Source organism: Carcharhinus amblyrhynchos, chromosome 20 (assembly GCF_965287045.1).
Source record: "Carcharhinus amblyrhynchos chromosome 20, sCarAmb.v2.hapA, whole genome shotgun sequence".
NCBI classification, from domain to species: domain Eukaryota; kingdom Metazoa; phylum Chordata; class Chondrichthyes; order Carcharhiniformes; family Carcharhinidae; genus Carcharhinus; species Carcharhinus amblyrhynchos.
This window is the reverse complement of record NC_137343.1, coordinates 6,051,108-6,078,915: the sequence shown is the minus strand read 5'-3', so window position 1 is coordinate 6,078,915 and position 27,808 is coordinate 6,051,108. Positions and strand designations below refer to the sequence as shown.

Sequence of the window (27,808 nt, the reverse complement as noted above, 5' to 3'; positions counted from 1 at the left end):
GACTGGGAAGCCTTGAAAAAAAAACGAATTATTGAAATTATCTTCCCCTTGTGGTGTGACCACAAGTAACTGAGACAAGTGTAAATTCACCCTAGTTACTGAGGTCATCTTGATTTTATTTGAATCACAATAAAGTCAATCAAATGAGAAGTCAACCAGAAACAAAATCAATTATTATTCGCTTAATGATTTCAGTTAGCTTGGAGCCAGGGGGTAAGAAGAGACATACGAGAGAACTAAAGCAAAAATATTAATTTCAAAACTTCCACACTGGCCTTTAAAAGGGTTCTTGCAGAGCTGATTTCAATGTTTAAGCTGGTTTCCATCACATGGCTGCAATTATAGTACGTTATCCCAGCATTGATGAAGCACCTTTTGCAAGTCTGCTGCACCAATAAGTGATTGCAAACATTAATTAATCTAACAATAAACTCGACCGGTCTGCAAAACAAAACGCATCCATGTAGACAGCTTCCTCGAGGCATGAGATTTCTTTGGCCAATTTGCTTGCAGGCAGATAAAATCTGTTCTCATCCAAAGTACACAGAAATGCTTTTCCAGCTAGTTGATGGATAGCAACCAAGGACAGGAAATATCCCCAACAAAGGGGCACAGAGGTGTACTGTAATGGCACCACTGGTGAACCAGGAAACATCAACAAACTCAAATATGTTGAATCATTGAATCTGGCACTATTCTGCTTTGAGAGCTCAAATATTCATGGATAAACTTGCGGCATTAGGAACAGAGAAGGCTGAGGAGAAATTTAACTGAGATGTATGAAATTATAAGAATGCTGAATAGAGAGGAGAGAAAGGACATATTCCCCTTGGCAGAGAAATCAATAACCAGACAGCATGGATTTAAAGTAATTTACAGAAGGACTCAGAGGAGCGTTGAAGAAGAACTATTTCTGGGAATTAGAACACACTGTCTGAAAGAGCGGTAGAGACAGGAATTCTTAACGCGTTTAAAAAGTAATGTGAAAAGCAGTTGAAGGGCTGTGACCAATAACTATAAAATGGGATTAGGTCGTATATAGCTCTTTTTTGGGCTGGCACAGGAACAATGGGCCAAATTGTCTACTATGTTGTAAACCTCTGTAATTCCAGGGCAGTAGTGATGGGTGGGAGGAATTAACGTGGCTTGGAGGGAATGGCTTTGATTGATTTAATAATGTTGGAATAAAACTGTTTCACAGCCCATTTAATTTTCTACTGTCCTTATTATTTTCTCCTGAGGGGAATATGGTTTTCTGTGCCCAGACTTCTCCCAATGATGTGTTATAGTTGACATGCAGATGCACGCAAGTGGCCTCAATACAGGAGAATGGAAGAACTTCCTACATTTTCTTCCCCATTCACCTCATGGGAAGGTATTATGAATCTGTTCAACCATTCTTGCTAGCCCGCTTCCCTTCCCACACAACAGTACAACTAATGCAATAGGAAGTAATTGTCGTTAAGCCACCTTTTATTACCCCACAATGGCGTATCATAAAAGTAACTACACATCATCGCAGTTAGGTCCAACATAATATAAAATAATCCTCAAATTCTAAAAAAACTGACAGAATGTAGCTTGGTATGATATATAGTGCATACTCCAACAACGTTGTCCTGGAGATTACTGGGACAATATTCTGGACGTCGGCCATAATAAACTTCTTTGTGCTTCATTCATTTTCCCTATTAGCTGAATCACTAAGAAGTGCAATCTCCTTCCAAATTGGTGCAGCCAAAACTACTGGTGAAACATGAGCATTACCTATGGAGGTATTCAACAGAACTTTGCTTTCTTAAACTGGTATACAGTTCCAGCAGCCTGTACAAGTGAACTTATTTGAAAACAAACAAAATAATTTCCCATGAGGGTGACTGGAAATAACACAATGAATCTTATTCAAGACACAGAAAATACATGTCCATCCCACCATATTGAATCTATCAAGTAGCTCTATGAGGCTCTCAAGGTCTGTACCTCTCAAATAGATTTTTTGACACAAAAACCTTAAAAGATTTCACAGCAATGATAAAAATGGTGTCAAAAATATCACTCTCCTCACCAATCTTTTACTACTCCCCCCACCAATTGCAATTGGCAGAGTGGTCAGCACTGCTGCCTCACAGTGTCAGGAATCCAGATTCGATTCCCAGCTTGGGTAACTATCCGTGCAGAGACTGCACTTTCTCCTCATGTCTGCATGGATTTCCTCCCACAGTCTGAAAAAATGTGCTGGTTAGGTGTACTGGCCATACTAAATTCTCCCTCAGTGTACCCTAACAGGTGGCAGGGTGTGGTGGCTACGGGATTTTCACAGTAACTTCATTGCAGTGTTAATGTAAGCCCACTTGTAACACTAATAAATAAAGTTTAAACAATCATTCTCAGCCAAAATATTCAGGATATTATTGAAGTGTCCATAAAGTTTTTCTAGTTCTGTCTCAATAAATTTCAGAACTTCTAGCGATTCCAAAGGAATCAAATTCATGTTAAAAAGGAGTCACTTCAAGATAAAGTCCCAAATTATTACTGCTCAATAAATGCATTACATCCAGTTTCATCTTTGATCCAACATTCTTGTCCCCCTATCTATCCCATCTTGCAGTTCGCTTTCTCTCAATTCCAACACAACAATGACGAAATAATCTGGTAGTGTCGTCAAAGGATCTCTACCTCACCAAAGCTGAACCATAGCTTCCTTTTCATAGAACATAGAACATTACAGCTCAGAACAGGCCCTTCGGCCCACGAAGTTGCGCCGACCAGTTACAAAAAACAATGACCCACTAGCCTATACCAATCCCTTTTCGTCCATAAACCTATCCATAGATCTCTTAAACGCCCCCAAACTAGGCGCATTTACAACTGCAGCAGGCAGGGCATTCCAATCCCTCACCACCCGCTGGGTAAAGAACCTACCCCTGACATCCGTCCTGTAGCTACCCCCCCCTTAATTTAAAGCCATGCCCCCTCGTGCTAGCTTTCTCCATCCGAGGAAAAAGGCTATCACTATCCACCCTATCTAAACCTCTAATCATCTTATATGTTTCAATAAGATCCCCTCTTAGCCGCCTTCTTTCCAACGAAAACAACCCTAAATCCCTCAGTCTCTCCTCATAGGACCTCCCCACCATACCAGGCAACATCCTAGTAAACCTCCTCTGCACCCTCTCCAAAGCCTCCACATCCTTCTTGTAATGTGGGGACCAGAACTGTACACAGTACTCCAAGTGCGGCCGCACCAGAGTAGTGTACAGTTGCAACATGACGCTGCGACTCCTAAATTCAATCCCCCTACCAATAAACGCCAAGACACCGTTCGCCTTCTTAACAGCCTTATCTACTTGATTCCCAACTTTCAGGGATCTATGTACACATACACCTAGATCCCTCTGTTCATCCACACTATTCAAAGTCCTCCCGTTAGCCCTATACTCGACACATCTGTTGCTCCTACCAAAGTGAATTACCTCACACTTCTCCGCATTAAATTCCATCCGCCACCTCTCGGCCCAGCTCTGCAACCTATCTAAGTCTCCCTGCAGACTATGACACCCTTCCTCACAATCTACCACACCTCCGACTTTGGTGTCATCAGCAAATTTACTAATCCACCCAACTATACCCTCATCCAGATCATTAGTAAAGATTACAAACAACAGTGGCCCCAAAACAGATCCCTGAGGCACGCCACTCGTAACCGAACTCCATGATGAATATTTACCATCAACCACCACCCTCTGTCTCCTATCTGATAGCCAATTCCTGATCCAACTTCTTAGATTACCCACAATCCCATACATCTGCATTTTCTGCAGAAGCCTACCATGGTGAACCTTATCAAACGCCTTACTAAAATCCATATATACGTCAACTGCCTTGCCCCCATCCACCTCTTTGGTCACCTTCTCAAAAAACTCAATAAGGTTAGTAAGGCACGACCTACCCGCTACAAAACCATGCTGACTATTTCTAATCAATCCATTACACTCCAAATAACTATAAATCCTATCCCTAATAATTTTTTCTAAAACCTTGCCCACAACAGAAGTAAGACTCACCGGTCTATAATTCCCGGCAAAGTCTCTGTTCCCCTTCTTAAACAATGGGACAACATTCGCTATCCTCCAATCCTCCGGGATTACACCAGAGACCAATGTCGACCTGAAGATCAGAGCCAGAGGCTCTGCAATCACCTCTCTAGCCTCCCAGAGAATCCTAGGGTAGATCCCATCCGGACCAGGTGACTTATCTATTTTCAGCCCCTCAAGAATATCCAGCACATCTCCCTTATCAACCGTAATACTGTCTATTTTACACCCCTGCAACCCAGTGTCCTCCTCAGCTATATTCATGTCCCCCTGCGTGAACACCGAAGAGAAATATTGGTTCAATGCTTCTCCAATCTCCTCCGGTTCCACACACAACTTCCCTCTGCTGTCTGTAACTGGCCCTAATCTTGCCCTGACCAACCTTCTGTTCCTGACATACCTATAGAACGCCTTAGGATTCTCCTTAATCCTATCAGCCAAAGTCTTCTCATGTCCTCTTTTAGCCCTTCTTAACTCCCTCTTCAACTCCCTCCTAGCCAATCTAAAGTTTTCTAGTGCACTACCTGAGCCCTCAAATCTCATCCGAACATAAGCCTCCTTTTTCTTTTTAACCATCGACTCAACTCTTTTAGTGCACCACGGTTCCCTAGATCTACCAATTCCTCCATGCCTGACAGGGACATACCTATCAAGGACTCGCAGTAGCTGCTCCTTGAAAAAACTCCACATTTCGGACGTTCCCAGTCCCTGTAATCTCGTAGTCCAATCTATGCTTCCTAATTCACTCCTAATAGCCTCATAATTACCCTTACCCCAGCTAAAACTACTGACCCGAGGTTCATGCCTATCCCTTCCCATCACTAAGGTGAACGTAACCGAATTGTGGTCACTATCACCAAAATGCACACCAACTTCCAAGTCTAGCACCTGGTCTGGCTCATTTCCCAGCACCAAATCCAATATAGCCTCACCTCTAATTGGCCTATCTACATACTGAGTCAAAAAACCTTCCTGCACGCTTTGTACAAACACTGACCCCTCTAACGAGCTAGAACTATAGCAATTCCAATTAGTAAAGTTAAAGTCCCCCATAACAATTACCCTATTACTTTCACTCCTAACCAGGATTGACTCCGCAATCCTTTCCTCAACCTCTCTAGAACTTTTAGGAGGTCTATAAAAGACTCCCAACAGGGTGACCTCTCCTCTCCTATTTCTAATCTCCGCCCATACTACCTCAACTGACAAGTCCTCATCAAACTTCCTCTCCGACACTGTGATACAGTCCTTGACTAGCAATGCTACCCCACCCCCCCTTCTACCTTCTTCTCTACTCCGACTAAAGCATTTGTACCCCGGAACCTGCAACAACCATTCCTGACCCTGCTCTATCCATGTCTCAGAAATGGCCACAACATCAAAGTCCCAGGTACTGATCCACGCTGCAAGTTCATCCACTTTATTGCGAATACTCCTTGCATTAAAGTACACGCATTTCAAACCCTGCTCCGCCCCACCCCCACTATGCCGTGCCTTGCATTTCCCAACTATGCCCCCCTCACTTTCACCCCCTCTACTCACGATCCCACCCCCCCTCCGAATCAGTTTAAACCTCCCTGCATAGTCTTTGCAAATTTACCCCCCAGGATATTGATTCCCCTCTGGTTCAGGTGTAGACCATCACTCTTATAGAGGTCCCACCTTCCCCAGAATGAGCCCCAATTGCTCAAGTACCTGAACCCCTCCCTCCCTCCCAATGTTTTCAACATTGTCTTCTAGATTGCACTTCACCACTGAAAGCCAAGCCATCATATAGCTGAAAGTTATTCATAAACAGTTCTGATCCACACTTAAAACATTAACTCATTAGCCAGTATCAAGCCACCACTTTTGTTTACTCACTCTCATGTTGAAAAACATATTTTAACTTCCATTCACTTCCTTCAGGAACAAGGCGTTGTTATAGGATTCTCACAGGTTCAAGCTAAGTCTGCCCAGATAATAAAAGGTCTCTGTTCCAGTTCTGCTCAGGTCTTCATATTCTTCCTCCTTTATATTAACTGTGTTGGCACTGTTTCTGCTTCTGCTCTGATTGAGAAATTTATTAACAACACTTCCAATTCACACCCATTCGTCACCTTTACAGAAGCTATTCTTGACTCTTGCCTACCTGGACTCGAGTCTGTACAAGTCTGCCATTGGGGAGTACATAGGTATCAATTACAAGCCCAACTCCCAGAACCATCTTGATTATGTTTGATTCTCCCAGAAGCAAATCATATTTTTTCCTCCAGTTACCCTTCCTCTATCACATCTACAGTTTATTTAACAAAGCTTTTTCATCAACTGAGGTTTTCCTCTTGATTAAACAAAGAGCAAAGAACAACCCAGCATGGGAAACAGGCCCTTCGGCCCAATGAGCCCGCGCCACCGCATCTTCCTACACCTACCCTGCCCTGTGTGTATGTGAGTGGAACCCCTAATGTAGCCAGATTCAGGGAAGAATAGTGTCAATTTGGTACACCAATCAGCCTAAGAGCACATCTTTGGGGTGTGGGAGGAAACCGGAGTGCCCGGAGGAAACCCACGCAACCACAGGGAGAATGCACAAACTCCCACAGACACAGGCCCAAATCCATGTATCTGCACAGCTAGCAGTGATAGTCACCGAGCTGTTGTGGTGCCTGTCTGCAGGTCCAGGATTAAGCACACACAACGACACAAAGTACTAGGCCACTCTCGAAACCTCCAAGAGCAGCCCACGTACGATCCACCGTATGCATGCCCCTCGTTTGACAACAAGGTGGACCGACACCTGTGGAATAAAAAGACAAAACATTAACATGTAATACTACATTTCCAGTGTCGTCCCGAGGCTCTGACCCTATTTAATAACTTCTACTATAACCCTCCATCCTTGTTTCGCTCATGTGTCTATCTAAGTAAACCTTAAACAAGTCCAACGTGCCTGCCTCCACCACCCTACTCGGTAGCGCGTTCCATACCCCCACGACCCTCTGCGTGAAAAACCTTCCTCTCGTATCCAAAATATACTTCTCCCCCCTCACCCTTAGATCATGACCTCTCGTAACTGTCCCCAATCTAGGGAAAAGCCTACCACTGTTGACTCTATCTATTCCCTTCAGTATTTTATACACCTCTATCAGATCCCCCCCCTTAATCTCTGTCTTTCTAAGGAGAAGAGCCCCAGTTTCTCCAACCTTTCCTTGTAACTCAGTCCTTCCATGGCAGGCAACATCCTGGTAAACCTCCTCTGCACCCTCTCCAGGGTCTCCACGTCCTTCCGGTAGTAAGGTGACCAGAACTGGACGCAGTATTCCAAATGCAGTCTAACCAACGTTCTGTACAACTGAAGCATTAGACGGCAGCTCTTATACTCTATACCCCTTCCTATAAAGGCTAGCATTCCATAAGCTTTCTTCACAACCTTCTCTACTTGTGTTGACACCTTCAGAGACTTGTGCACCTGCACTCCCAGGTCCCTCTGTATTTCTATACTCTTAATCGGCCTACCTTTTATCACGTAACTCCTCCCTGCATTATTCCTTCCAAAATGCATCACCTCGCATTTGTCAGGATTAAATTCCATCTGCCATCTATCTGCCCAATATACCAACCTATCTATATCCTGCTGTGTCACCTGACAGTCCTCCTCAGTATCTGCCAATCCTGCCATCTTGGTGTCATCCGCAAACTTGATCACACCACGTACGCCCTCTTCCAAGTCATTTATATATACTACAAAGAGGAAAGGTCCCAGTACTGAGCCCTGCGGCACACCACTGGTGACTGACCTCCAGCCAGAAAAGGACCCTTCCACTACTACTCTCTGTCTCCTATTGCCCAGCCAGTTTTCGATCCACCTAGCTACCTGTCCTTGTATCCCATGTGCCTTAACCTTTTCTACCAGCCTACCGCGAGGGACTTTGTCAAACGCCTTACTGAAATCCATATAGATGACATCAACAGCTCGCCCATCGTCAACCATTGTTGTCACCTCCTCGAAGAATTCTACCAGATTCGTAAGGCAAGACCTCCCCCGAACAAAGCCATGTTGTGTATCCCTAATCAGATCACAACGCTCCAAATGCTCATATATCCTATCCCTAAGAATTTTTTCCAATAATTTTCCTACCACCGATGTCAAACTCACTGGTCTATAATTACCAGGGTTATCCCTACTACCCTTTTTAAACAGCGGTACCACATTAGCTACCCTCCAGTCTTCTGGGACCTCACCTGTGTCCAAAGAAGAAACAAAGATTTGTGTCAGAGGCCCAATAATTTCATCTTTCACCTCCCTAAGCAGCCTGGGATAAATACCATCAGGCCCCGGAGCTTTATCCGTTTTTATGCTACCTAAAAACCTTAGCACTTCCTCCCTCGTAATGGATATTTCCTTCCACTGATCTACAGCTCCCTCCAAGACATTACAAGACACCAAACCCCTCTCCTTCATGAATACCGACGCAAAGTATTCATTCAGGATCTCCCCCATTCCCTCAGACTCGATACATAGCTCCCCTCCTTTGTCCCTAAGAGGACCAGTTTTCCCTCTAACCACTCTCTTGCTCCTAATATGAGTAAAATGCTTTTGGATTTTTCTTAATCCAATCAGCCAAAGCCATTTCATGCCCTCTTTTTGCCCTTCTAACGCCCCTCTTTAGCTCCCTCCTACTCTCTCTATATTCCTCCAGTGCACTCTCCGTTCCCAGTTGTTTCGACCTAACATATGTCTCCCTCTTCTTCCTGACCAAGTCTTCGATACCCCCTGTAATCCATGGCTCTCTAATCCTGCCTTTCCCATCCTTCCTCCTTGCCGGCACATGCCTTTCCTGCAACATTATCAGTTTGCCCTTAAAAGCCTCCCACTTACCAACCGTGGACTTGCCAGCTAACAACCCCTCCCAATCAGTGTCCTTCAGCTCCCTCCTAATCCGGCTATAGCTCGCCTTCCCCCAGTTCAGCACCCTCCCCTTCGGACGGCACTCATCCCTTTCCATTTTTATCCTAAAGTAGACAGACTTGTGGTCACTGTTAGCCACATGTTCGCCTACCTCAACCTCAACCACCTGCCCCGGCTCATTTCCCAACACTAAATCCAGTATAGCCCCCTCCCTAGTCAGGCTAGTTACGTACTGCTCCAGGGACCCTTCCAACACACATTTTACAAACTCCTCTCCCTCCGTACCCCCAGCTCTAGGCACCTTCCAATCCACTCCAGGAAGATTAAAGTCACCCACTACAACCACCTTATTCTTTCTGCACCTATCTAAAATGCCTCTGCAAATACCTTCCTCCACTGACCTCGGGCTGTTGGGTGGCCTACAGTATACTCCTAGCATCATAATCTCTCCCTTTTTATTCCTCAACTCCACCCACAGCGACTCAATCCCTAACTCCTCCATATTATCCTCCCTCTGCACTGCTGCAATGTGCTCCTTTACTAACAACGCCACCCCACCACCTCTCTTCAACCCTCCTCTGTCACACCTAAAACACTTATACCCAGGAACATTCAGCTGCCAATCCTGACCTTCACGTAACCACGTCTCCGTTACTGCCACCACATCTAACTTCCTCACAAACATCAAGGCCCTAAGCTCATCTGTCTTACCCATCACACTCCTCGCATTGAAACAGACGCAGTCCAACCCACCAGTGCCACTCAGAACTCCTTCTCCCTGATAATTTTCCTTTCACCCAAACCTACCCTATCACCCAAATCACTCCCAACCCCAGTGTCTAATGAGCTATCAGTCACATCCCCACACCCCCCTCCCTATTAGTTTAAACCCTGCCCAAACACTCCAGCTAACCTCTCTGCTAAGACATTTGTCCCTCTCCCATTCAAATTTTCCCCATCCCTCCTATACAGTTGCCCTTCTCTCACAAATACTTCCCAGTGGTCTACAAAAGTAAAGGCCTCTACCTTGCACCAATCCCTCAACCATGCATTCAGCTGCATGATCTCATTATTCCTAGCCCTGCTGGTACTAGGCAGCAGCCCAGAGAATGCCACCCTGGAGGTCCTGCTCTTCAGTATGGACCCCAACTCCCTAAATTGCCTACGTACATCTGCCCTATTCCGTCTTCCTACGTCCCTCTCCCCTGCGTGTATTATCACCTCTGCCTGGGTCCCCTCCCCTTTCAAAATTCCCTCTATCCTTTCCGTTATGTCCTGTACCCCTGCTCCAGGGAGGCAGACCACCATCCTGGAGTCACACCTCTGCCCACAGAACCTCCTGTCAATTCCTTTGACCCTCCCATCCCCTATCACTACCACCTTGCCAGCACCCTTCTGTCCCTCTAAGTCATTCTGGCCCTCCTGTCTATCCTTTTGTGCCCCTGTCGATGAATCTTGGGGGACCGCTGGGGAGGTCTGGCGGATGGTGACGTGGAGTGCCCCAGGGGTCAGTGCTGGGGCCTCAGCTTTTTACCATTTATATAGATGATCTGGAGGAGGGAACCAAGTGTAGGGTGTCGAAATTTGCTGATGACACCAAGATTGGGGGAACGGCAAATTGTGCGGAGGGTGTGGAGAGTCTGCAGGAGGATCTAGATAGGCTGGGCGAATGGGCCAGGAAATGGCAAATGGAATTTAATGTTGGCAAGTGTGAGGTGGTGCACTTGGTAGGAATAATGGTAGGAAGGACTATTACTTACGTGGCGAAAAACTGCAGCAGGCGACGGTGCAGAGGGACCTCGGGGTCCTTGTGCATGAGTCGCAAAAACCCAGCTTGCAGGTGCAGCAGGTGGTCAGGAAGGCGAATGGGATGCTGGCCTTCATAGCGAGGGGGATTGAATATAAAAGTAGGGAGGTCTTGCTGCAGCTGTATAGGGCATTGGTGAGGCCGCAGCTGGAGTACTGTGTGCAGTTTTGGGCGCCGCACCTGCGCAAAGATATTTTGGCCTTGGAGGGAGTACAGAGGAGGTTTACTAGGCTGATACCGGAGTTGAGGGGGTTGAGCTATGAGGAGAGGCTGAATAAACTAGGCTTGTACTCGTTGGAGTTTAGAAGAATGAGGGGAGATCTCATTGAGACGTATAAGATGATGAATGGGATGGATAGGATAGAGGTGGAGAGACTCTTCCCGCTCAAAAAAGACAGTAGGACTAGGGGGCACAGCCTCAAGATAAAGGGGGGGCGGTTTAGAGCGGAGTTGAGGAGGAACTTCTTCACTCAAAGGGTGGTGAATCTCTGGAATTCTCTGCCCGTTGAAGTGGTGGAGGCTGCCTTGCTAAATATTTTTAAGACGCGGGTTGATGGGTTTTTGATAAGAGAGGGGATTAAGGGTTATGGGGAGAGGGCGGGAATGTGGAACTGAGCCACGACAGATCAGCCATGATCTTATTGAATGGCGGGGCAGGCTCGAAGGGCTAGATGGCCTACTCCTGCTCCTATTTCTTATGTTCTTATGTTATGAGTTAGCAGAGAGGTTTGATCTCTTCAGGGATGTTTTGAGGACATTACTAAAGCATTTCCACTGATTTCCTGGGAGTCTCCTGCCAGTAAGAGTGGCTGATTTAGGAGCCTGCTCTCAGGCATATGAACTACTCCACCCAGCACAGCTTGGTTTTGAGGGATTAGCACCTCAGTGGTGGACATATTTGCATGGAGAGGATGTGGCTGTCAGACCACCTTTCTTGGCATTGAATTTGGAGGATCTTGTAATGGCACTACTGATGATTCATTTCCAACGCTTTTAGGCAACTGCTGTAAGTCGTCCAAGTTTCCAAAACACATAGGATCTTAGAGATCTCTGCTGCTGGTAAATCATGGCCTTCGTCTAGGGTTTGAGATTCTGGTTCTCAAATGTTCTTTTCCTCAGTTGGTCAAAGGCCAAGCTGACACACAATGAATTGTGTTGTCAATGATACAGAATATAGGACCTGACTGAGCATAGATGCAATGTTTTCGCAGACTAGAAACTTCGCTACGTCTGAAGAGAAAAGCATCACTCCTATGGGCACCTGAAGGCAATAGTATAAAACCTGCCACAAAGAATAAGCACAAGGGATCCAACAATTCACCTATATTAACATGCATAATTTCTTCAGTGCTGTAAAAGCCATCTTGGCCCACTCCATTCAGAACCGAACATGGGACAGCGCTTATCAGGAACAGAGAAACAGTTAGCGCTCATTGGAGAAAACATTTTGAAAAATTCCTCAACCATGACTCTATCTTTGACTTCCTCAGTTCCATTCATCATAACCACTCTGGCTCAATCCTAGCATCACACCAGTCCAGAGGGTAATTGATAAAGCTATTCGATGGTTGAAGAACAACAAAATCTCTGGGGCAGATGGAATCACTGCTGAAATTCTGAAACATGGTGTGATGCACTCCGGTATAGCTGCTCAACTTCATACCTCTCATCTGGGAACAGGGATGCATGCTGGAGCTCAGGAATGATATGGTTGGGACTATACTCAAAAGGGAAGACATGTCGGATTGCTGTAGCCACAGAGGAGTCTCACCTCTGTTGGAAGTATCTGCAATGATGGATGAACTAGTGGCGCAAAGAGAGGTTTATGATTTAGATCTAATTGTCAATATAGAAACATGGTTACAAAGTGTTTAAGGTTGGGAAACAAATATTCCAAGGTACACAATATTCCAGAAAGACAGACATAAAGGTAAAAGATGACCTAAGGACATTAATGAACAAGGATCTGGCCTCAGAAGATCATGAAGTAAAATCAGTATGGGTGTGAATTAAGGAAAAGCAAGAGTCAGAAAGCACTTGCAGGAACAGTTTATTGGCCCCTTAACCATATTTATAATATTGGACACAGCATTAAACATGAAATATTTGAGCCTGTAAAAAGACAATGTAGTAATTGCAGAGACTGCATACTCATATGGATGGGACAATCAAATTGGTAAAAGTGATGTAGAAGATGAGTTTGTAGATTAATTTCTTGGAACAAAATGTTGTGGAATTAAATAGAGATAAAAGCTATTTTGATCTAGCATTGTTTAATGAATCAAGGTTAATTAGTAATGTCATCAAGATCCACTGGGAAATAGTTATAATACCATTGAATTCCATGTAATGTTTGAAACTACATACTGCAATCATAAACAAGAATTTTAAACAAAGTCAATTTCACATGTATGAGGGGGAACTGGCTAAAGTTAATTGGATAAATAGGCTAAAAAGTAGAGCATAAATGAATAGTGAGAAACAATTACAGAAACAATTCACAATGTTCAAAAATACATTCTGCTGAAAATCAAAAACTCAAAAACGCATCCTTGGCTCACTCAGGAAGTTATCTTTTCAATATTTTGATGCATCGTTTGCCTGTTAATTACTGTTAGAGCTTTGTTGATTTTAGTTTATTTGTTATGGTAAGAAGTCTTAAAAAGTTAAATTTTGTCAGTTGGCTTATTTCCATTGGTGTTATGGAAATTCCTTTCATTGAATAAGTTATCAGTCTCTATGGGGATCATAATTATAGAAGTGACCAGGCTTTAAAGTATTTGACTAACTGTAACTAAGTTTCGAACATCCTGAGGTCATGAATGGTGCTACAAAAACGCACTTCTTTCTTAGCTTGGAATTTTTCCTTACAACAAGCATGAAACTCTTATCTATTTACTTTCTCCTATGTCACTGTCAAGAGCCCAAAATACTTTTTAATTTATTCTTTCATAGGATGCAGGCATCACTGGAAAAGCCAACATTTAGTGTCCATCCCTAATCAACTGAATAGCTTGCCAGATCATTTCAAAGGGCAGTTAAGAGTCAACTACACTGCTGTGTCTCTGGAGTGGCATGTCAGCCAGACCAGCTAAGGACGGCAGATTTCTTTCCCTTAAGTACGTGAGCGAAACCAGTTGGTTTCAATTCCAGATTATTAATTGAATTTAAATTCCATCAGCTGCTATGGTGGGATTTGAACCCTTGTCCCCAGAACATTAGCCTGCACCTCTGCATTATGCTACTATCTCCCCATTTCATTCCATCAGAATCAATGATTGAGGTGAACTTTCTTTAAGCTAATATGCTATAATTGTTGTTCATGTAATTTCCTCCATAATGGGGAACCAAAGGCAGAAGTGGTGACTATGGTATTGAACACCCTCTATCCTGTTCACAAGCCTGTACCATCACTTCCTGCGACCTGCCAATTTAACTGTCAGCCCATTTACACTATGACCTTACTCTTTTTACTCCTCGTTTTTACTATTTCAAAATATCTGACTATATTTCAGTCTCTGTTCCTGACATACAGTGAACGCTCAAACATCCATCTGCTTTCTCCAGATTCAGATTAAATTGCAAAGCATTTCTGGCTTTTTCTGTTTTGATTAAAGCACTTTATTAATATTAAACAGTGAAGTTTTAATTAGATCAATGCTTGTTAGGAAAGAGCTTAATACAATAAACAGACTCCCTTTAGAAGACTATTCAGTGACTCAGTCATGAGGAGAGTCAACCAACATGAGATAATGTAGAGCGATAACTCAAAAAAATTTAAATTAATAAGTATCGCAGAAGCATGATATTCAGGTATGACAGATTGGGAATTTGAGAGCTAACGTGCTGTAAAAATCATAGCTCAGACAATAAGTGTGAAATCTATTTTGTGTTTGGTGTACAAATTGTATGCCAAACATTGTATGTTAAATGTACTGTAGATAGATATTGATAATGGAAATATTGAACAGCTTTTATGCTTCTTGAACTGAAGCCTTAGTATATTATAGCTGGTGCAACATCATCACCACACTATGGATTCAAAATAATTCAAAAACAGGAAATGAGAAAAATTATGAGCACATCTTGAGAATAGGACCATTAGTGATAGAAATGATGATACCACAGATAATGATGGACACGTCACAGAAATTTTGACTAATTATTTTGCTACAGTTTTTACCATGAGGATATAACAGGTAGGCATGTCATTGAATGATGAGAAGAACAATGTGGTGTGCGCATTTAAGGTTAAAAAAAGGGCAGTGCACTGAATAAACTAAAGTAACTCAGAAAATAAAGCTCCTGGACCAGATGGATAGAATGTGAATTTTAAAAGAATCTAAGCAAGAGAGAGCAAAAGCAACATTCCTCAAATTTGTTAGAAAAAGGTACATTTCCGAAGGATTATTAATGTAATTCCTTTATTTAAAACAGGGACAGGACATGTCCCAGGAATTACTGATCAGTCAGCTCAATATCAATGTTAAGAAAATTACTAGTTTACAAACAATTTTCATAATGCCAGAGAGAGGAGGTTAGCAGAGGCCATATTACTTTTGATCCAGGATCTAAAAGATTGACATTGCTATGTCTTCAAACAGCTCTGTTCAACAGCACTACTGATAACATACAACCTTCTTGCCTCATCACAGATAGCGAGGAAGTGATAGATTGAAATAAAGGGTTCAAAAATGGAAGTGTTTTGACGAGCTGAAGAGGAGTGAACTGTTATGGGTGTCAATCCCATGTACAAATTTATGCTTCCATCATGTCATTAATGAGAGACCCTGCAAGCCATCCCTACATAGAGGGCGGTATGGTGACACAGTGGTTAGCATTGTTGCGTCACGGTACCATGGGGTGGGCCTGGGTATGATGCTCTTTTGGAGAGTCGGTGCAGACTTGATGGGTCAAATGGTCTCCTTCTGCATTGCAGGAATTCTATGGTTCTATGGGGATACTGTATCAAAGTTACCAAAACATACATAAAAGTGCACATCTCGAAAAGAAAAAGGGCTTTCATTTAAATACTACCTATTATTCACCAGCGGGCTACAAGTTAAAGGGTTACTTAGATATTTTCAGGTGCCACACACTATTTCCCACTGACAGACCAGGTCATCAAAATCTCCATCAATATGAGTCACCAGCTGGTCAATGAAAACTGTAGAATAGACATCCAGGTTCACTTTGTCCATTAACTTTCCCTCAGTCTGGGAAATGTCTGGTAACCACAGCAAAACAGCCTGGTGTGCAGATCACAGGGGCCAACCTGCATTCCAACAGCATCTAACACACCTAACAATTAGTACCTAACAGCACTAACACTACTTACTTATCTGAGTTACTTGCCAGTGTCCAATACCTCTACTTCCTTCCATTTTTGCCTTTGTCCAAAAATATACCCCATCCCCAAAGAGAAAAGGCAAAGAAACAATATTATAAAAATGCAACAGGTGCTGTTCAGATGGTAGAACATAGAAAAACCACAGCACAAACAGGCCCTTCGGCCCACAAGTTGCGCTGATCATATCCCTACCTACTAGGCTTACCTATAACCCTCAATCCTACTAAGTCCCATGTACTCATCCAAAAGTGTCTTAAAAGACCCTATCGAATTTGCCTCCACCACCACTGACAAGCAGCCAATTCTACTCACCCACCACCCTGAGTGGGAAACTTACCCCTGACATCTTCTCTGTACCTACTCCCCAGCATCTTAAACCTGTGCCCTCTCATAGCAACCATTTCAGCCCTGGGGAAAACCCTCTGAGAATCCACCCGATCTATACCTCTCAATATCTTATACACCTCTATCAGGTCACCTCTCATCCTTCGTCTCTCCAACTTATCCTCATAAGGCATGCCACCCAATCCAGGCAACATCCTTGTAAATCTCCTCTGCACCCTTTCAATAGCTTCCACATCCCTCCTGTAATGAGGCGACCAGAACTGAGCACAATCCTCTAAGTGGGGTCTGACTCAGCTCTTATAAAGCTGCAGCACTATCTCCCGACTCCTAAACTCAATCCCTCGATTGAGGGCCAGTACACCACCGGCCTTCTTAACATCCTCTACCTGAGAGGCTGATTTAAGAGTCATATGGACCCGGACCCCAAGATCCTTCTGATCATCTACACTGGTAAATAGGGCTCAACAAGGCTGGCATATTGCCAGTTTTAATGAAATACACCTACTGAGATCAGATTATGATTAGGCCCATCAATTTACTCAACTTTTGAACTATGTAGGATATCCTTCAGTGTACTCTAAAATTGGTCTAATATGAATAAAAACTAAACAGTTCACAAATCTGATGAGCCATTATAAAATACACTGAATATTTTATAAGCTTTTTTTTGTATGTGTGTGATGAAACAGGGGTGAAAAGGAAAATTTACTTGCTTGGTGTTTAGTCTATTTAACTTCTATAAACACATACTGTTAAGTGTACCAATTGAGTATAACTCCATGTGCGGTCCTGCACACCAAAAACAACTTCAAGTATTTGGCAAATGTCCTGTACCACACTCTGTTAGACTTACTGGACACAAAGCAGCATTAAAGCACTTTGGTACGAAGGACCAAATGGTTTTATTTAGCAAAGACACAAGCATAAAAACTGTCAAGCTGACATTATAAAACTCAGGACGCGGACATAATACACTGATTACTGGTGTATTTCTAAATAAGCTTTAAAGAATAGCTCTTCCTCAAGATGTCCTCTCCTATACCAAGCTGCTCAAAAGTATACCAAAGCACACTCCTTCATTCTACAGCAACAGTGCAAAAAGAGCTATGCCAAGAAGTGATTCCTCACTTGGTTTTCACTGCAGCATTGTTTTCTTGAAAGATCAAATACCAAGGAATAATTAAGTACACAGCAGTCTACAGAATAATAATTTATATACATCCATGTTGCAAATTTTATCGCTACAACTGAAATTCAGTAAATACATAACCAGAATCCAGCCCAACATCTTAATGGAGGATTTGAGGAAAAACTTTTTCTCACAGGGTGGTGGAAACTGGAACTCATTGTTTGAAAGGGCGCTGAGGCAAGAACCCGCATAAACACGGAAGGTTGAAGGGCCTCCCTGTGCTGTAAAGCTCTATGACTCTGTGATTAACAATGTCAGCTAAAATGGAGACAGGACGGGAAATTGGGTAGTTAGCAATTACATTGGAATAGGGTTAAGGAAGCAGAAGGTGAATCTCACAGACAAGATGAGCCTTCAGAAGGAAGAGAGGATAGAACTTAGCATCAAATTCAAGGCTAAGCAAGGGAACTGTAAAGGAAGCTCATCTCTGTGGGCTAGGGGAAGGGAAGGAAGTGGCACTATTCAAAGTCCAATGGGACACACTAGGTTGTGCAGATATTGTCTGTCTAGGCAGAATTTTTTTGATGGATGCATGTGGCAACATCTAATATATCTACCAAGCTGAATTACAATGATAGGAATTCTGAAATTAAGAGCTCATTACATTTAGAGTCACAGAGCTATAGAGGTTTACAACATGGAAACAGACCCTTCAGTCCAACTTGTCCATGCCACCCTTTTTTTAAAAACCCCTAAACTAATCCCAATTGCCCGCATTTGGCCCATATCTCTCCATACCCATCTTACCCGTTTAACTGCTTTTTAAAAGACAAAATTGTACCCACCTCTACTGCTATCTCTGGCAGCTTGTTCCAATCACTCACCACCCTCTGAAAAAAATGCCCCTCTGGAATTTTATATCTCTCCCCTCTCACCTTAAACTTATGCCTTTTAGTTTTAGACTCCCCTATATTTGGGAAAAAATATTGACCTCATCTATGCCCCTCATTGTTTTATAGACCTCTATAAAGTTCACTCCTCAGTCTTCTATGCTCTAGAGAAAGTAGTCTCAGTCTATCCGACCTCTTCTTAAAACTCAAACCATCAAGTCCTGGTAGCATTCTAGTAAATCTTTTCTGCACTCTTTCTAGTTTAATAATATCCCTTCTATAATATGGTGACCGGAATGGTACACAGTATTCGAATGTGGCCTTATCAATGTCTTGTACAACTTGGAGTGCCCCAGGGGTCGGTGCTGGGGCCTCAGCTATTTACCATTTATATAGATGATCTGGAGGAGGGAACTGAGTGTATGGTGTCGAAATTTGCTGATGACACCAAGATTGGTGGAACGGCAAATTGCGCGGAGGGTGTGGAGAGTCTGCAGAAGGATCTAGATAGGCTGGGCAAATGGAATTTAATGTTGGCAAGTGCGAGGTGGTCCACTTTGGTAGGAATAATGGTAGGAAGGACTATTACTTACGTGGCGAAAAACTGCAGCAGGCGACCTTGGGGTCCTTGTGCATGAGTCGCAAAAACCCAGCCTGCAGGTGCAGCAGGTGGTCAGGAAGGCTAATGGGATGCTGGCCTTCATAGCGAGGGGGATTGAATATAAAAGTAGGGAGGTCTTGTTGCAGCTGTACAGGGCATTGGTGAGGCCGCAGCTGGAGTACTGTGTGCAGTTTTGGTCGCCGCACTTACACAAGGATATTTTGGCCTTGGAGGTAGTGCAGAGGAGGTTTACTAGGCTGATACCGGAGTTGAGGGGGTTGAGCTATGAGGAGAGGATGAATAAACTGGGCTTGTACTCGTTAGAGTTTAGAAGAATGAGGGGAGATCTCATTGAGACATATAAGATGAAGAATGGGATGGATAGGATCGAGGTGGAGAGACTCTTCCCGCTCAGAAAGGATAGTAGGACTAGGGGGCACAGCCTCAAGATAAAGGGGGGGGGCGGTTTAGAACAGAGTTGAGGAGGAACTTCTTCACTCAAAGGGTGGTGAATCTCTGGAATTCTCTGCCCGTTGAAGTGGTGGAGGCTGCCTCGCTAAATATTTTTAAGACGCGGGTTGATGGGTTTTTGATAAGCGAGGGGATTAAGGGTTATGGGGAGAGGGCGGGAATGTGGAACTGAGCCACGACAGATCAGCTATGATCTTACTGAATGGCGGGGCAGGCTCGAAGGGCTAGATGGCCTACTCCTGCTCCTATTTCTTATGTTCTTACGTTCAACAAGACGTCCCAACTCCTGTATTCAATGTTCTGACTAATGAAACAAAGCATGCTGAATGCCTTCTTCCCCACAGTAAATGGTCCATTTACTTGAACAAGGGGTAAACTAAAGCTCACAGGTAATGCGGTGACACAGGATGGTCTGCAACACTGGTTTAAAAACAAGTATCTAACTTAAAATTAAAAATGCAATAGAACTCAAAGATCATCCAAGTGCAAGCACGTACATGAGGTACCAGAGTGCTCAGGGCGTGCAGCCATTATAACTGAATTGGTACAACTAACAACACGGCTCAAAAAACACAAGAAGAGAAACACTCTCATAGAAAATCCTATTTTAGAACCCATTAGACATTGGTAAGAAGCAATTATCAACTATACCTTACCTAGCAGAAGCAAACAGTACTAATGACTGCAAAATAACATTTTAAGGGTTAGCACTTAAACTGCTGCCTAGACCAGAAAATTCCTCTCCGAGTTGACTAACACTCAGCTCATGAAATATGATGTTGACACAAAACTAATTGCACAATAATAAAACTGCACAAATGTAGAAAGCATCTATTTTCCTGTAATGCTCTGGGCTACCAAAATCAGCAATTCTGTGCTAAGTTGATAAATAACAATTGAGAAGGACGTTGGACACCAGAACACCATTGGTGTGGTGGGTTTGCGAGAATGAAGGGGACAAGTAATTCAGTTAAAGCTCTCACGTTCACTATGCTGGCTAGAAAGTACAAGTGGTCACAGGAAAAGATATTGTCATTGATGCTCATTTGTTGGGCTAACATTTAATAGAGCAGCCACTCCATGAGCTACTGGAGAACTGGTAGTTTACACAGAGTTAATATCCCTAAAAGAATCAGTGCCACCAGGAAATCTAACTGCAGGTAGTGGAGTGGGGGTGAAAAAACTAAATGTTTCAATTCTGCTTAGATTCTCTTTGCTTTATTCCACTCCAAGCAACAAGGGGAGGATGGTCTCTAGGCCTCCAAAAAGTAGTGGAGAGGTAGAGGATGGCATGAATCAGGAAACTAGAGTTGCATGTTACAAGGGTGCTACAGTTATCATGGGTGGTTTTTAATTGACACATAGATTGGGTAAAGCAAATTAGCAATAATATCGCAGAGGGTGAATTCCTGGCTTGTGCACAGTGTTTTTTTAGATTAGCATATAAAGGAACCAACTAGGGAACAGACCATCCTAGATATGGCACTGTGTAATGAGAAGGAGTTAATTAATAATCTTTGTGTGCTGGGCCCTTTAGGAAATAGTGACCATAACAGGATGGACTTCTTCTTAAGGATGGAAAGTGAAGTAGTCCTATCCAAAACTAGGGTCTTGAATCCAAACAAAGGAAACTACGAAGGTAGGAGGGGTGAGGGGACTCAGACAGATTGAAGAACTTCATTAAAAGGCATGTTGGTAGATAGGCAATGACTAATACTTAAGGAATGAATGTATGCGTTACAAGAATTACACATCCCTTCCTGGAAGTGGACCAACCATAGCTTACAAAAGGAATTCCAGATAATATTAGATCCAAAGCAGTCATAAAAACATGCTGTAAAAAGTAGTAAGTCGGAGGATTGCAAGAAGTTTAGAATTCAGCAAAAGAGGACAAGAGATTAATGAGGAGGGGAAAAGGAGTGAAAATAAACCTGCAATGAACATAAAAGCAGATTGTAAAAGCTTTAAAGATAGTGAAGACAAATGCAGGTCCCTCACAGTCTGAAATTAGAAAATTTATTATCATGAACAAGGGGAGGGCAGAGTAATTAAACAGTTACTCAGTTCTGTTTTCACGGACGAATATACAACAAACAACAGATACATTAAGGAGCAAAAGTCTAGTGAGAAAGAGAATGGAAGGATTTTAGCATTACTGAAAAAAGCTTGTGCTGGAGAAAGCAATGGGACTGAAAGTCAATAAATCTCCAGGGCCAGATAACCTACATCCTAGAATACCAAATGAGGTTGCCATGGAAATAGTAGATGTCTTGGTTGTCATCTTCCAAAATGCTATAGGTTCTGGAACAAACCCGACAGATTGGAGGGTGACAAATGTAACCACACTATTTAAAAAAGGGGTATTGGGGGAGGAGAAAGCAAAGAATTACAGACAAGTTAGCCTAACATCAGTAGTAGGGAATATGTTAGAGTCTATTGTAAAGGATGTGATAACATGACAGTTAGAAAATACTAACAATTAGATAAATATGGATTATGGAAGGGAAATCATGTTTGACAAAACCACTGGAGATTTTTGAGGATGCAACTAGCAGAATAGATAAGGGTGATCCAGCAGACGTGCTATATTTGAATTTTCAGAAAGCTTTTGAGAAAGTCTCACATAAGAAGTTACTGTGCAAAATTAAAGCACGTGATTGCAGGTAATATATTAGCATGGATTGAGAATTTGTTCACAGACAGGAAAAACAGAGTGGGAATAAATTTTTTTTGAGTGTGGGTGGAGTAGAAAGGGGAGTGTCGCAGGGGCGAATGCTTGAGCCAAATTGGGTCAACTAGGCTTGTATCCTCTGGAATTTAAATGTATAAAATTCTCACAGGGCTGAATGAGGAGAAACTTCACTCAGTGTGGGGAACCTGTGGAATTCTCTACCAGAGAAGGCTCTGGAAACCAAGTAACTGAATATATTTAAGGAAATAGATGGATTTCTAGACTGTACAGGCATTAAGGAGTCTGGTGAGAGAGCAGGTGTATGGCACTGAGATAGAGGATCAGCCATGATCATATTGAATGAGGAAACAGACAAAGGGCCAGATGACCCACTCTTGCTCCCATTTTCTATGTTCATATTCTGTCTGAATTACCTTATCAATTTTTCCTCTTTTCACCTAATCCTCTCTAGTTTATTTTGTCTAAATCCAAAAAAAAATTCTTTTTTGTTTCTTGTTTTAAGTGCTATATTTAAAAATTTTCATTAGCTGAGAAACAAGCTAATTGAAATCAGGCGACCTAAAAATTGACTCACTTGCAACATAGACGTAACCAAAATTAATTTTTAGATCAGTAGAAAAATGTTAAACTCCAAGGGGCCCTGTCAAATTAATACAATTTTGTGTCTCCTACAGCAAGGTAGCATCTAGGCAACTAGGGTCAAAACCAGAGCAGATTAATTCTATAAATGTGGTTGATTTGTTGCAGTAGTTTCCCAGAGAAATGAATATAAATCCTAAACTAATCCAATGCACATTGCTTAAAATAAAAGCAAATCAATGAACTTCAACCCATAATCAGTTTTGAATTTAACACAACTGTCACACATGCCTAAGTTGGCACTTTGCCAATTTGTACTCTTCTGTTCATGTGCCATGCCATTTCAGACAGCATACTATTTAGCCAACAATGAAGTCAAGCATCTCCAGAGGTATAATTTGCATTATTTTTGAAGAACTGTCACATTGGATATGCTTTCATTTTCCTTGTAAGAACTGAGGGAGAAGAATATCACTTATTTCCATTTCTTGGCCAAAGATAACTTACACATGACTTGATATTATTGTTCACGTAAAGCAAGAACTTACTTTGTTCTCAAAGCCAGGATTTTGAATGAGACATCAAGTGAGTTTGTACTTGTTGAAACCTACATCACTCTTTATACCTTCATACTATTTAACAATTATAAATTACCCAGGATTGAAATATACAGTCAGTTGAAATCTTGTAAAGCACATGTGATTTGATTCTGAGTTTCCAGTTGAATGTTTATTTTAACTTTTAAAGCTCATAAGAATATGTTGACAAAGGAAGTTCTGATAATTTGCTTATCTGGTTTGTGCATTACACTTCCCGTGTGGTTTTCTGTCAATTTCCTGCCATATGCTGCCCCAAATTAACACGAAGAAAATTGTGAAATGAATGTCAAGCTACGAAAACAGCCATTTTTTGCCAACCAAGTAATGGATTTCAATAAAATAGCACATTAGACTGACAGTATATTCTGTTGAAGCAAAAATACAGCAAAAAAGAGTATAAATCAAACAGCATTTAATTACAGACAACAACCAGTGCTGGCTAGAATTTGAAAATATCAAATGCCAAAACAAAACAATCATTGTCTCAAGTTCCTTGCCTTATATTTTATCTACTGCACTATATCTTTAAGAAACTGCATTTTCCTCCTATATGTAAATGTTTCTTACTACAATGGTCACTGAATGCAGATGAAACAAAGCATGCTGAATATCCACTGTAAATTGGCTGGCTTATCCAAGAACAGTTGAAATTTTCACTTAAGTCAACAATTATATCACTTCTAATGGATTTGATGTGTCTCAGGACTTTATGGAATGGAAGCAGTACACAACAAACCAAACTTGGCCAATATTTGTACTGAGCTAGCCCTTCATTACAATGGTAATTAATATACTCTATTAAATGAAAATATAAACAGACACGATTTTAAAATTCTATGATGAAAATCCACATTCTTGAACAAACATTGCTGTTCAAACCAGTGCACTCTCCATTACATACATACAAATGAAAGAGGTACACTTCACAGACCTGCGTAGAGTTCTTCAATGGAACTTTTTTCTTTGTTCGATCCCTCCCCTGATCTCGACCTCTATCAAAGGTGCCATTCCCATTCTCATGCCCATTTTCACTTGGTTCTGCCAACATGCCATTTGCCACCTGCCGTGGTTTCTTCCCAACTTGCTTCTCCCATTTTTCATTTCGTTCTTGTGGTCTAAGTGCAAGGTCCTTCTGAAAAAATTAAAGAATAAGCATTTCAGTAAACAAATCATCGAATCTTTTCTTACAGTTATTAAATCAGAATGTATGAGTTGAAGTGGTGGAGGCTACCTCGCTAAATATTTTTAAGAAGCGGGTTGATGGGTTTTTGATAAGAGAGGGGATCAAGGGTTATGGGGAGAGGGCGGGAATGTGGAACTGAGCCACGACAGATCAGCCATGATCTTACTGAATGGCGGGGCAGGCTCGAAGGGCTAGTTGGCCTACTCCTGCTCCTATTTCTTATGTTCTCCTCCTTTTGTACTCCCCCCAAAGTGATGGTTACATGGATACTGTTTTATGCGCATTGGTAACCTTTCAATAGTTTGCCTAAGTGATGTTTCTGCATTGGCAGCAAGGTGGCACATGCTTAGTTCTGCTGCTTCAAGCATCAGGGATTCAAGTTCAATTCTAGCCTTGGGTCATTGCCCGTGTGGAGTTAGCACATTCTCCACATCTGCATGAGTTTCCTTTGGGATGCTCCGGTTTCCTTCCACAGTGAAAGATGTGCAGGTTAGATGGATTGGCCATGCTAAATTGCTGCTTAGTGTTAGGGCTGTGTCAGTTAGATGGATTAGCCATGCTAAATGCACGGGTTATGAGATAGTGCCATATGTTTTAGCAGTAACCATGACAATGATTATATATTAGAATGCTTGATTTCTTCCATTTATCCCCACCTTTGGAATGCTCAAGTCAATTGTCCTAGATAAGATTAGTTAATTTAGCACACATCTTCCTAGTCCCTTGCCGGTAGTACTATTTAGGTTTGTACTGAGCAATCAAGTTTAAAGTTCAGAAATACGTAAACAAAATACGGTTTTGAATAGATCGTGTTGTAATTAATCACAGCAGATTTTGCATAAATGAAGACCTTTGAACATGGCATCCTCATCAACATAAAATGCCATTAGGTTGCAAGTAAATAAGCTCAGAGATAGAAACAAATTAAGAAATTCAAGCCAACAATAACTGTATTACAGAAAAGCTGCTCTCTAACAAGTCCAGTGTTGTAAGATCCTGCTTCTCAAGCTCTTAAATTTCTACTTCAAAAGATAATTAAATGCAAGAACCATGTTCCCAGATTTGCAGCAAACTATTTTGACAACTTTTCAAGTAATGTATTCACATATTGTAAACTGTAGGCAGAGGAGACTTTATGCCCATGGAAATCCTAACAATTCTGTACAGGTAATACGCAGGATCCCGACTTGCAATAAATATTAGGAAGTGTCACATTGAGACTCAAAACACAGCCACACCACACTGCCAAGGAACCTACAGCAGGGGTGCGCTGCTGGTGGGACCAGAGGATCCTGCCGTGTGAACGACCGGAGAATTCCGGTTACAGTTGCTGTCCATTTTAAATAGTTTATAACTTTCTTATTTCAGGGTGGTACAGTAGCACAGTGGTTAGTACTGCTGCTTCACAGCTCCAGGGACCTGGGTTTGATTTCCGGCTCAGGTCACTGTCTGTGTGGAGTTTGCACATTCTCCTCATGTCTGTGTGGGTTTCCTCCAGGTGCTCCGGTTTCCTCCCACAGTCCAAAGATGTGCAGGTTAGGTTGATTGGCCATGCTAAAATTTCCCTTAGTGTCTAGAGATGCGTGGATTAGCGGGTAAAATATGTAGGGATATGGAGTAGGGCTTGGGTGGGATTGTGGTTGGTGCAGACTCAATGGGCCGAAGGGTCTCTTCCTGCACTGTAGGGTTCCAAGATTCTACGATTCATCTGCAATTTGTAACCATAAATCTTCAGATGGCATGATGTCATCCTAGGCACTAGAGAGACAGTAAGAAGTCTCAAAAACCAGGTTAAAGCCCAACAGGTTTATTTGGCAGCACAAGTTTTGGAGCACTGCCCTTTCATCAGGCGAGTGAGGAGCTGTGTTCATAAACAGGGCATACATAGATACAGACTCAATTTACAGGATAATGGTCGGAATGCAAGTCTTTACAGGTAATCAAGTCTTAAAGATACAGACGATGTGTGTGGAGCACAGTTAAAGAGCTGTATATTGTCTCCAGCATCGGTAGATCATTAGTAGAGAGACAACACCTTAATCAGAAGGTAGACAAGTTTTGAGTAGTGTAGATTTGCCTCATCATTTTCTCCCGTTGTTTATGAAGTGCTCGATATCTTTCAACTTCTTGGAAGTGAAGACTGAAATTGGAAATCCATCCACAATTGACAACTGAGCATTGTTCTTCCAAATTCTGAGCCATTTACGAAATACAAGGAATTCAAGGAGACACACAGTGGTTTATTCCAATCCCTTTACGGGGTGTACTGTTAAGTGAAGCACTTGAGAACTAACAAACTCATTGCACACAGATAGTTCAACTGAGTGCCAGCCACTGCTTGAAATACAAAACCACAACATCACACTATACTGCCACTATTATTTTGAAACTACTGAGAGAGCAAAGCCAAGTTACTGCTTGAATAAAACGGTACATCCAACTTTTAAGGATATATTACAAATATTTTACGAGTTGCTAACTACTAACTATAAATCTTACTGACAGCCCTGTCCGTGTGAATGACTGTTCAGGTGTGCTGAAGGCTTTGCTATTCCTCATGAATTAATTCTTTCTTATAACAAAAGAATTACACAAAAATAAAATCTCTGAAAGCTCCTTGTTCAACTCTTATTCGTGATTTCATGAAAACTAATTGAGACAAATTTGGACATGAAATATGTACACCGAATTAATCCTATGCACAAAACTTAAAACTTCCTTCATGCATTTGTTTCTTAGTTGGCTTTTACAGGCCTCATTGCTATGGTGATGTCAATATTCATAGTCGTAATGAATGGGCAACATCGTTGGGCCCATTAATTTACTCCTAGATTATAGATTAGTTTGCATGCGTTACAACACACAAAATCAACTTCCATATCAATTAAGTCACTGAAAGCTCAATGAAACTATTCGTAAATGCTCAAGATGTGCTTATCAAGCACGATGAGACAGACACCCATGTCTCTGTAACTTATCTACACTGACAAGGAAAATATAATTTATTTCCTATAAATATCCAACCATTCTCTGTACATCCCTTTGTATTTCAGCCCGTTACGCTGGTCAAAATTCAGTATACCAACTCATCATGCTTCAGTAAACGGATAATCAAAGTGTTAAATGTCATTCAAATGCAGAATTTGATTTTTTTCTCCCATGGGCTCCATTCCAAAATAC

General features: G+C 42.1%; 1 protein-coding gene across 11 annotated transcripts in view; it reads right to left on the bottom strand.

The window, feature by feature from the left end:
• Positions 1 to 27,808, bottom strand: part of fbrsl1 (fibrosin-like 1) — an 884,033-nt gene that overhangs the window by 590,648 nt on the left and 265,577 nt on the right. For all 11 annotated transcript variants that reach the window (XM_080208005.1, XM_080208014.1, XM_080208006.1 and 8 more), the window contains one exon: positions 24,377 to 24,577. In XM_080208005.1, the coding sequence (XP_080064131.1) occupies positions 24,377 to 24,577 (201 nt within the window). The remainder of the gene's footprint in view (positions 1 to 24,376; positions 24,578 to 27,808) is intronic.